A 12312-nucleotide genomic window follows, 5' to 3' on the forward strand; every position below is an offset into this window, starting at 1 on the left:
CTGGACCTCTGGTAAGATTATAAACTGACTTTGAAAGGAAAGAGAGGCAGCCGAGCACAAAATCTAATAATTGATTTAAAGCTTTGAGGAAGAATATTACTTGACAGTAATCTTTCCATGAAATCATGAAGCGGAGCACTGCCCCCATCTGATGGTCTACCAAGCTTAGTGCTGATTAATTAAACCATTCAGCTAACCCCAGCCATGTCACAAATTCTGGTTCATTTTCCAGAACAAAGAGGAAACACCAGCATTTACCAGGTGAGTTAAAGTGTTGTCAATCCATTGGCCACATGCAAAAATCTGATTTGCAATTTTGTAGAGAGACCTGGCACCCGTGTATTACACATAAGCCTAGGAGCTTACCTATGCTGTTTCTAGGAACCGTGCTTCATATTTTTGTCTGAATGCTAAAGGGTCCAAAATATTTGTGGGACAGAGTAAACTAAATCATAACTGGTTTTGAACAGGGATCATACCAAGTATGAATCAACATGCTGTTTTCTGTACTCAGAACGTCAGTTTTCTTTTAATTATCTGAGAAAATAGCTTCCTCAGCCTAAACATCCAGACCAACCATTTAGCAGGTGGAGGAACAGGAATAGATAAAAATGTTTTTCTCCATTGCAGTAAGACAGAAACATTTTAAGGAATCTTTGAGGGAAAACAGGGATATTATGGTCAGTCTGTGACCATACTAAGACAGAGGAGTAATGACAGTCAGGGACAAGAAGAGAGAGCTGTCACCAGAAGATGTTGCACTCTGCTGTCAGACAGCTCTGACTTGGGAACATAGAAGATCAAGGTATGAAAGTCCTGGAAACGCCGTCTCTGTCCTGGCCCTGTGTCTGGTCAGCGGTGGGTCCCTTCACCCAGGTGACGTCCCCGTTGGAGGGGCTGGGGTGGTGCTGGCCGAGAGCTGCTCTACCACAGCAGAGATGCCCGTGCAGCTGCTCCGGAGGCACAGGAGGAGCTGCTCCTCCTCCCCGATTCCACAGGATGTCCTGATGGGAACCCATTAGTAAAGAGCCATGACACCTTCATAAATCTCCTTAAGAACTAATACTTTGTGGAGGCGGAGTAATTGATAAATGAGTAATTTTTCATTTATGCCTAAATTATAAATGCACTTGATCTTTCAGCGGAGTGATGCGCAGATAACCTATAGCACCCCATGAATAACTATGCTTGCCAACTTTTTTTGTGCCTTTGATTTAAAAATTCTAATTAAAACTCAGTGGCAGCAACTAAGCTAAATAAATGTGGCAACCATTGTTGCAAACACACAGCTCATTTGTGTTATTTATTTACTCGAGATTACAAGCTAAGAGAAATGGTAACAAATAATTCCTTTCACCTCAGCAGCTAATATATACTAATTATAACCTGACTGTCTCAAATACTGAGCAACCACAAGTCCCAATTATATCAAGGAAGATGAAGACTATTAGCAACAATGAAAACCATGGTCATAAAGAAACTGGTGCATGAATCAAATCTTGGTGCTACTTATAGATAATAAATAAAAAGGATGGAACACACAGCAAAACACAGATTTTTGAAGTGGCACGTATCATCAGTGACTTTAGGCTCTTCTCATTAATTAATTATAGACCATGAACAATGACCCTAGTTTTGTCTTTGGCCATCATTCCCCCTTGTCAGTAATTAATTGATCTTTCAATATAGCCTGTAATAAAAAACATATGCAGATACACTTTGGAATTATTAGATATACAGCTAAAGTTATTCAAGCCATATACAAAAATGATATATATACAAGCATCTGACGATTGAAATTTATATTGAAAATGTAATGACATTATAAGTTGATAAGGAATACACTAATAGAAGACCACTCTCTGTAGCTTTTCTTCAGTAACCTGCTGCTAATACTGATGACATAAATCCTGATTTACCACTCATTTTTATCTACCTGCAGACATAGTGTTTCAAGTCCAGAAATGCACGCTCACAGCCCCTGTTTTGCGGTAGTTAATTGGGAGTTCTACCTGTGGATCAAAGCGTACATTACAGCCCCCGATGGCCTGAGTGTAAAAGGCAGGTCACTTCAAGAGACTGGCAGTGCTACCTTATTTTCAGTTATACAATACTACACTTTTAAAGAATGATAAAAGTCTCTTTTTTCTCCCTCCATTTTTCTAGACCTCACCACTAAAGAACAGGCATCAGCTGAAGGAGGCTCTCCAGTGAAACTGCTGTAAAGCAGAATATTCAAGAATAACAAGCAGCTAATCAAGACAAGCAGTATTTCAAATGACTGCCGTGCATCTAGATGTCCTCCCGGTAATGGCAGGTCTTATTGACACAGCTCCCACATGAAAGCCAATGTAAAGCATCAGGAAATAAAAGGAGGACTGACACAGCATGGAGCAGTTCCCAGTAACAGGGAGACCACAAAAACTGGTGAAACATAAACTTTGGAGAGAAATGTGGTGGAACAAACTATGGAGCCACTATCGCACTGGCAAGCACAGGCTGGCATGCTGGGCTGCTCCAGGACTGGTCATCAGCACAGACAAAATCTGGACTGAACAACTAAGGTATGGATAGCAGACCAAAACGATGGCATGGCAAGGAGCATGGGATGGGAAAGTCAGGTTGGGAAAACTGCCACTGCGAACTGGCTGTTTTGGGGAGGACCAGATAGCAAACACCTTGGATCACTGACAAGCCAAGGGGTGTCTTTTCAACTGCATTTTGAACCACTTAACTTGTATTACTGCAGATCAGCAGTTATTCTTTAGCCACAACTGTCCCCTTCAGGAATCCAGTGTTTAGAAGGTGACTGGCAGAGTCATGTTTAGATGGAAGCACCCACGTTTCCACCAAACCTTTTAGGACTCATTAGAGATTTACTATTGGGATTTTTTCTGCCCTCTACAACTTGGTTGGATAATCGTTAGCTATCGAGCGTCTGCTTTTGCGTAACAGCTGAATAATGCATTGGTAATGCATTCCTAATGTACATCTTGGAAATAAGTGTAACAAAACATAAAGACAGCGTCTTCTGAGATGTATTTTATACATCAAAGATTCATCCAATATAAGAAGCCACCTGTTTCTTCACTGCCAATAATGAGAATGCTCTAACCCCCAATTCAGCATTTCAGTGAAAATAAGGATTTTGCAATAAACATCAATTTTAACACAATTTATACGAAATCCCAAAAGGAAAACCCTTCTAATTATGGTTATCAAACTTTCACTGAACATATTTAGCGACCAAGTTTCATTCGACATTTGAGTTTAAATAGAGGCAAATAATCACAGGGCTTTAGTTACTTGCTGCAGCTTCAAGCTTGCGCTTGTGAGGAGGATCCTCGATGATCCGGTTTATGTCGCCGCGGTGCTTCAGGTCCACTGGCTTCTCCCAGACTGACAGCTGCATTGTAGGGTTGAAGAAGAAGACCCGGTCATCTCCAGTCCAGACTACACACCTATTCCAAGTGATAAACTGTGCTTAGATAATGTCAAATACACCCACAAACAAGAAATTAACCCGCAGCTGGCTTATTGCATCTCTGTTTGCAGTGCCTGGATGAGACTCCTCTCTGACTGACAGCCTGCCCCAGGCCCTGCCAGCCCCCACCAGTCATCTCAGGTAGAGAAACACTTTCTGTATCAATAAAACGTCATAGAAATGGTCTAAACACCCCAAAAAAGCAGTAGGTGAAATATTCCATCACAGAAGGGAAAAAGAACCAGGCGAGGAGGAACGCCGTGGTGCTCACAGCAAGAGAAGCCATAGAAAAATTCATTTTATGTTCTAAAGCCGTGGCTGAGACCAGCAAGCGGCATAAGCCTCAGCAGCGGGGCTGGGCAACCATGGCCTCAGTGCCCACAGGCCAGGGCTGGGTGGCCATGGCCTCGATGCCCACGGGCTGCAGTTGTGCCTGCTGCTGGCAGGTGGCCACGGGAGCCTTATCTGGCTGTGCTGGTGGGAGGAGGTGTAACCATGGCATCCCACTGGCATCCCTGTGGCACCCCTGGGGCATCCCAGCCGGCTCCCACCACGCTCTGCGCTGGACAGGTACAACCAGCCACCACAGAAGTCTGCCACAGAGGTTTAGGTTCATTTTTATGGACTCTGTTTCAAATTTGAAAAATGTGACCAAGTCGCTGCTGTACAAACCACAGTTTCTTGACTTGGTCAGTTAAAATACGCATGACAGCAGTTCAACTTTTTGTCCTGACATTCACTTTAAATCAGCTAAAATAATATAAGTATCGCACCATCGTTAATAGACACTCAAAAATCTCAAGTTGTACTTCACTGTATCTATATGTAAATAAACAAACACAGTATCAATCTCAAGCCCGCACTTTCTGAATCGTAATGAAAACTAACAAACACCATATACACACTCTGACTTACACACACACACACAGTTATAATGGGGAAAATGTTGGTCACTCTGAAGCATAAATACCTGGAAGGAACAAATCTTCTCATTAGAAGTTCTGCTGCTTAACTGTTATTAAAAGCAGGGAACAAAACTGTTTTAAAAAAAGTCTGGTCTGGGCAAAAGACTGCAAATATGAAAAATGCTCCATCACTGCGGAGTACTGTAATAAGATAATCCAACATACTCTGTGTACCACTGGTAAGACATCACCACTGATCTTGCCCAAACATGTAATGAAAAATACATAACCTCTGTAAGAAACTGTGGAGGGAGCTGCAGGGTGCCGGGAGCAGTTCGGTGTAAGTGTGTTACTGAGCCTGAACATCACAGTAATTATGTTCAGCAGAGTTAAATGTTCTCCCGATGAACAGGAGCACAGAATTGGTTGTACAAACCCAGCCATTGACTCCAGTCACAGTTACACCCCATAGAAGTTTTGGCATACTGAATTCAGTGACACGGACATGACAAATACTTTAATAATTTTCTGTTTATTTTAATGCACAAATGTTTTGGATCACAAAACAGCCTCGGAAGACAGATAGATGCTCTAATCCTCTGTTAGGCAATGATTAGGTATAGTTACGAGTTCTTACTTTGTACCTTGGAGCTACGGGGACTTCTGTTCTCCCAGAAACACTGGCCCACCAGCCCCAAGCCTCTTCTGCAGAACACACCAAGAGGGACTTCTACAGGAACACTTCCAAACCAAGACTCCCATAAATACCACAGTTGTCCCGGAAGGAAGGGAAAAAGATCCTGGCATTTAGGTGAAGAGGACAGACTTAGCTGATTAATATAAATAGGTTATTGTTATCCTTTTATTAAATATTCAAATTACAGTCAGGACGCAGGCCCAATCCTGCCCAGAAGTCAATGCCTGCTTTGAAATGCCCCTTGCTGTAATTTCTTTCATTGGCAAGTAAGCACGCTGCAGAATTTGAACCGCTTGGGGAATTAGTTGCAAATGATGGTAAACTTGAAACCAGTATCATCTTTGGGATCTGCAATGCTACCTCATGCACACAGGACTGTCGAAGCCATTATTTGACAGAGATTATAACCAGGGGGTTTGGAAACGTGTGTTTTGTCTCTGCTGGTACGCTGCTGTGCTCACTGCTCCTCTGGCCACGCACACAGATGTTGATGGTGCTCATTAATCACTGAGTATCACCAGGTCTCACGTGCCATCACCCTAGGTTAGAAACTCTGGGGTCCCTCATGACACCACTTCACTTTTCCATGACTAATATAATTTGACATTTAATTTAAAATTAATGTCCCTTTCCCCATGTACCATGTCACCTGTTCCTTTTCGGTATAATAACGGTTTCAGTTATCCACAGGGCATGCATGGTATTTTGTTTCAGTCACAGAGCACAAACTGGAAATGCAGATATTATTATGTTCATGTTTCCCCTTTAGAAAATTGTAATTTATGTATGAGTAAGGGCACAAGATGATGATATTAGTATTTTATTTTATTTCATAAAGTAGGTAAGGTTTGGTAACATTCCTGAAAATTTTTCTGCCATTAAAAATTATGGTCTAGCTACTTCTAAATGGTACTTGGTGATGTCACATCAACCATGGGTCCTGCAGAAGCATAGAATCAACCTACGGGTGGGGAGTGGTTGAAGTAAATTCAGGATTTGTTGAATTTGTGTTGCATATCTAGTTTCAACCTATCAGAAAAATTTGTAAATTGTGACTGAAGCACCCTACAGGCATGCTCCATGCTCCATCATGAGCCATGGGGCAAACAAGACGTTGTCACCTCAGAACATGGGACAACTGTCAGCATGAGTACTATGCCCCATTCCTCTGGTCCCAAGGACCAGATTTGGATGCCTTTTCTTGTACCCGGAGTACTCACTGGGTCACTAAACAGTCCTCTGGAAACCCAGAAATGTAAGGTTTCTCCAGAGATTAAAATATCACAAGTTTGGATGTGAGAGTGCTGCACTTCGGTGGAGGTACCAGCTGCCCATTCACCACTCAGCAGACACTGCTGGAGAAGAGAGGGTGCTGTGAGATCCCTCTGTGGGTACCACTGACTATGGCTCTTTTCTGTAAGAATGGATGAAACCATAACCTGCCTATGATACTGCTGGACTCAAATGGTTCCTCTGCACTACACCATAAAGTAGCAACTGTCAAGAAGAGAAATGATTGATGTAAATCACGTATTTATGATGTTAAGATTAAGCGGGACATTGGATTGTGCTTACTGGTTTGCAAAATGGCACAATATAATAGTAACAAATAATGGCTGATGTCTACATGGAGTGCCTTAGCCAAAGATCCCACAGATGTCAGCCACTGAGTATAACCTGATTATTTCATCCAGCATAAGAATGCATATGGGTAAAGGAGGTAAAAAATCCATTCAGGACAGAAAGTGAAGAAAGTTTTTATCTATTTAAAAATGACACAAGAGCTTTAGTTACCCAACATGTAGTAGTTACCTGAATGGGAACGTGGTCAGGAAACCTGGATCATGAGATACAACCTATTTTCACTGATACAACCTGAAATCAACACTAATCTTGCAAGACAGTAAGAGTCATCCACTGCCAATGAAATAACTGGGAGAGAAAGAGGATCTGGCCCTAAAAAGCAAGAACATTTCTCACGGATCTTGTATTTCCCCTTTGATCCATCCAAGCACCACCCAAGCTGGATCCTCGACACGTGTGAGATGCGGTGAGGCAGAGCCCAAGGAACATGGCAAAACACAGCTGTGCTCACAGCAGGCAAGCGGCCATGCACACCCACAAAACCAGACAGAGAAACCATCGGTTGCCTTCTGCCAGACCTGGTCCCTGGCTGAGCCGGAGCTCTGCAGCACACTGCCCTTACCTCGCACATCCCAGGGAGCTGGCTCACACCGTGTTTGTGGCTGCCTCCCCGCATTTTCCTTAAGTGTATTATTAATGAGGAAAAGCTCCAGTGGAAGCTGGAACAGGAACCCAGCATTGCTACTTAACACCCAGGGTAGCATATTTTCCCCACGTACCAGACCCACTAATGCATGTTTGGCAAGGGAAACAGCACTGATAAATGGCTTCTAGCAGGTCTGATTGCATTTGCTTACCATGGTGATCCTGGCACCGGAGTGGATGCCACAGGCTTGTTGCCGTTTGATGTGCTGTCATCCTCATTTACTAGTTTAAAAGAATCCTTGAAAGACAGATAGAGATTAGTCAACAAATAAAGCCAATGCAGAAGACTGTTATTGTTATACAAATCACTCTCTTCAACGTGAAGTGGATTACCCTTATTGCCATTATTCCACAAGTGGCCTTATGAACAACCAGCTACCTTGAGAATAGCCCAGATAAACGGGAAATAATAAAAATGCTGCCCCACTTACAGCAATGCAAATGAAAACACAGCAGATACGGTTTTGTCCATGCCAACAGCTCATTTGTGATAGCGAGTATAACTCTGTGTATTGCAATATCGAGGAGAGCCACCTTGTCAGAAACGAAGTGCGGGGAGTGACGCCCGTCCTAACGAGGGACAGGGTCAGGCAGGAGGGTGCTCCCACTGCCACCAGCCCCCGGGTCTGCGCACACAGCAGCAGTGCACGCAGGGGAATGGTTGGGAAATGGCCAGGGAAGGCATGTGGGTGGCACAGGCGGCAAGAAAGCATTTGTACCAGCTCCAGCGCGTGAGGCAGCATTTGGCCAAAGGGAACCACTTGCACGGGCGCAGTGGGAGCAGCTGAGCGAGGCTGGGGAGCACACGCTGCTCCGCAGAGCTCAGCGCCCTCGCTGCCATCACTGGCTGCTCACTTCTGAGCAGTTTTTCTGGGACTCCCCAAAGACATAACAACACTGGCAAGAGCAATTCTCCCCGGCTTCAACCAGCAGTAACCCACCCCGAGACCCCATGGCGGAGACCCGGCTGCACTCCTGTCCCCATCGAACCCTCTTGTGACAGAGCTGGGCCGCTCTGCCTAAGGCTGGTTGTACGGATGGAGCAACAGACAACGCAGCAGGGTTGTATGGTACAGCTGACAAGTACAGGCAGTGTTTTACCAGCTGAAAAACAGCCATTTATTGTAGTAGCTTATGGAAATGAACTGCGAGGGGGAGGTGTGGGAGGAAGGCAGTGATCTAGCTCAATGCGGTATCAAAACACAAGAAGCACATACTTAATTAAAAAGTAATAAAGCATATGTCCAGAGGTCTTCATCTTGAAAGTACTTTACAACTTAAAGCCCTAAGGAACGTGCCCAAGTACCAATGCAGCTGCAAAGGTGGGGAACACCTGCAGCGCCTGGTAGGCAGGGAAGGTTTGCTTGCAGAGAGCCTAAAGACAGCAGCGTGATAGGAATGTGCCAAATGAAAATAAACTGAACAGCAGCTCAGTCCACAGGTCCTCCTCCTCCAGGACAGCGCTCCTGATGCAAAAAGCATGTGTGCATGGAGCAGAAGCACAGGGGAACAGACACGCCTGCTCCAGGGCTGCAGGGTGGCTTCGAGCATCTTCCGCACTGCTGCTTTCTGAGCCTGAGATGCTCTTCCACACCCCCATACTCAGATAAACGTTTCCCTCTTTTAGCTTTAGTCATTTGCATGAAGTCTGCATGAGCTGTGCAGAAAGCAAGTATTTCCATTTATTTCATAGAAGCTGGAAGTATGATTCAGGTCCCTTTCCTTCATACAATAATCTAGGCTTTCTTATGAAAAGCTAATGAAGTTACACACAATATAGTATTACCCATCTGTAAGTTGCACATACTATTTGCTATCCATTTATGTTCACCTGCCAATTTTATTTAAGGACCTTGCAATTATCTGTAAAGGAGGGATACAGAAGTGCCCAGCATAGTTAAATTAGTAACACCAAAAAGGTGAGGGCCATGAAAAAATTCCTCCTTGCACCAGGGGATGACGTTGTGATAAGTGACACGAGCTGACCCTGCTCTGAGCAGGGCCTGACCCAGCTCCACAGGTCCCTGCCACCAGTGAGCTTGAGAAAATCAGACACTGTTTCTGCACTTCAACTTCTCAGTGCATGATTTTTTTCCCGGGCTGTGTCACACCTCCACATGCATACACACACAACCCATCGACTCGCTTCTCCTCCAGCACGGGGAGAAAACCAGCCACATCATACCATCTGATACCATCAGAGTATCCCTCCTCTGATACTCTGACACTACAGTGACAGAGCTCCTATAAAGCACAAAGATAAATTAAACAGATAGCTCTGTAAAATCAACTGTAGGAAACAATCCCGTATCACCAGCACAGCTCCAGCCAGAGGACAGTCCTTTATACTGACTCTGATTTGTGCAGTTCAATAGTTTAAAGAGGTTTTTAAAAGAAGAGGAAACTCCACTGCAGACCTTATTGCCATCGCTATCCATGGGGGTACTCTTCCTCTCCGTGTGTAAAATCAAGGTCGGTGGGCAGGAGGATCTACTCGATTCTTTGCCATTATCTGTGAGGGGAAAGGATTTTTTTTAATGTACAACAAATACATTCCCAACAAGCCAAAACTGGCAAAGAAAAACCAAACCACTCCCTGTGGCTCCAAGTCTCCTTGCCTCACCTCCTCCTCCTCACTCAGTCCTTTATTCACATGCCTACATGTGTGCTGAGGACCATACCACCTTTCTAAATATCATGCTGTATTTTAATGGGACACATTCATATACTTTAGAGTGAGGCTTTTATTGCACTGAGCTTTTTGTCCTGCTTTCCCTGAACCCAAAACTTTTTTCCACGGGCACATCCCCTACTCCCTGGGGGCACAGCCACCCCCCGGAGCAGCAGCCTCCCCCCGAGGGGCTCAGGGCCAGCCAGCCCCCTCTCCTCCCAGCCAGGAGAACTGGTGTGCTCTGGGTTAACCTCCGTAGGAGCTGCCGATGAGTGTTTAATTGCATTTCCACTGGAAGCAGTTGTAAGAACACGTTCCTCTCCTTTACAAACAGCTGCCTCCATCCTGACATGCTAAACACTAGAAAGTGTTTCTACTGGCTACAAAATGTGTACGTCTCGGTAACAAAGAGTCCCTAAGGGAGAGTAAGGAAAGGCAAAAATGACAGCAGGCACGAGAGACAGGCCTAACAATGAGTAAAAAGTAGTTTTCACAGTAAGAAATATTAAAAAATACATTCTTTTTTTTTATTTGGTTTGTTTTTAATCGTCTTGTCCTTCCACTACTCTTAAAACACTTATTTGGGGGTTTGAGCAAAGGTACTCTCTAGTCACGTGGCCCATCCCACCTGCGGCAGGGAGGACAAGGTATATTCTTTGTAAGTTAAGCAGTCCCAGGGAAAGCGTACGCAGCCCCTTCCCAATCGTTCTTCCCAACTACAGCCATCGCCCTTGCTCAAGCGAAACAGAGCAGTGACAGCAATGGCTCCGACGGGGAGCACATACAGCTGGTGACATGCAGCCACCCAGGCTCCGTTACCTGGTGTGTTCCTCCTAGAAAGAAGTCTACAAACCGTGATCAGGGCCCCATGCCGCATCACTTGGATTTCTACCTTAAAGCCTGCAGAATTTTAGGCAGAGTTCAACAACAAAAAATGATGACATTTCAACTCATTTATGAGAAAAACTCCATAAGCACTATATAATCATAATCAAGCGTTCCTGTGCATACGTGTCTGACGAGTTCCAGCACAGCAGTAAAATTACCAAAGGAGGCTCAAACCGCTCGGGAATGGGGACCACAATGATCCATCCGTGCCAGCATGCCTGAGTGCCACGACTCTGCACCCACAGCGCCCTGCCCCAGCTTTGCAGGGAGACACCCACCCTAAACCCAGCCACGGCGCACAGCTGTCGCGGGCACCCTGGAGAGCTCCAGTGCAAGGACACACTGCAAATATAGGGTAATATTAACAATATTAAGAGTGCTATAACAAGGACAAGCCACGACATACCTCACCCCTTATCCATCTCAAGAGTTACGGAGCACCTTCTGTCTGCCAAACGGACTAAAACCGTGGTAGAGTAGCTTCAAGAAACTATTTGCAAGCACTGCTTTTCTAGGACTGCATATTATATAGCAGATTCACATGTTAAAATACCATTCAATTAATTTTAAAATTACTCAGACTACAGAATAGGCATACATGTAACAGGAACTACACCGAGGAAAAGGCTGGAGGCTCAGCCATTTGACTCTGCTTTACCATGGAATATATCACAATAATAAAAATTTAAATATATGTCATTTTTCTCAGAAGATGACTTACTCAATCTGTATGGGTAGTGAAAAAGAAGATTTACAAACCATATCAATTAATTTCCATATTAAAGGAGCTAGGAGTAGGGAGCAGCTAATACATATCAAAAGGGTCTCTAAACTTATCTTTCTTCACATCAGTTAACAGGGAATCAAAGCGTTACCGGCCACGTTTGTCTTTGAGTGCAATAAAGTCACACCCGGCTTCAGCCTGCCTGCAAGCACCCACCTCTGCCTTCCCCTGCTGGGGGGCTTCTGGGGTGAAGGAAATCCCAGCAGAGTCCTCAGGAGGCCATCGGAGGGACAACGCAGGCACCCTGCTGGGACCAGCCCCACAAGCCACAAGCCCACACGCGAGCACCTGGAAAGGCAGGAGGCAACTGCTGGTGCTGGCAAACGGTGGCACTAGCCATGCTAAAGCCCCGTGTGAGGAAAGCAAACACGGCCACGTTTGTCTTTGAGTGCAATAAAGTCACACCCGGCTTCAGCCTGCCTGCAAGCACCCACCTCTGCCTTCCCCTGCTGGGCTTCTGGAAAGGTGAAGGAAATCCCAGCAGAGTCCTCAGGAAGGCCAGGGCCATCGGAGGGACAACGCAGGCACCCTGCTGGGACCAGCCCCACAAGCAGCAGTGCCACACGCGAGCACCTGGAAAGGCAGGAGGCAACT

General features: G+C 45.0%; 1 protein-coding gene across 1 annotated transcript in view; it reads right to left on the reverse strand.

The window, feature by feature from the left end:
* Nucleotides 1-12312, reverse strand: part of TCERG1L (transcription elongation regulator 1 like) — a 192248-nt gene that overhangs the window by 18822 nt on the left and 161114 nt on the right. Inside the window, exons 6-8 of the mRNA XM_009278130.1 lie at nt 9793-9887; nt 7528-7613; nt 3307-3461 (exon numbers count right to left, since the gene is read on the reverse strand). Of these exons, the coding sequence (XP_009276405.1) occupies nt 3307-3461; nt 7528-7613; nt 9793-9887 (336 nt within the window). The remainder of the gene's footprint in view (nt 1-3306; nt 3462-7527; nt 7614-9792; nt 9888-12312) is intronic.

This window comes from Aptenodytes forsteri, unplaced genomic scaffold (assembly GCF_000699145.1).
Source record: "Aptenodytes forsteri isolate BGI_AS27 unplaced genomic scaffold, ASM69914v1 Scaffold15, whole genome shotgun sequence".
Taxonomy (NCBI): Eukaryota; Metazoa; Chordata; class Aves; order Sphenisciformes; family Spheniscidae; genus Aptenodytes; species Aptenodytes forsteri.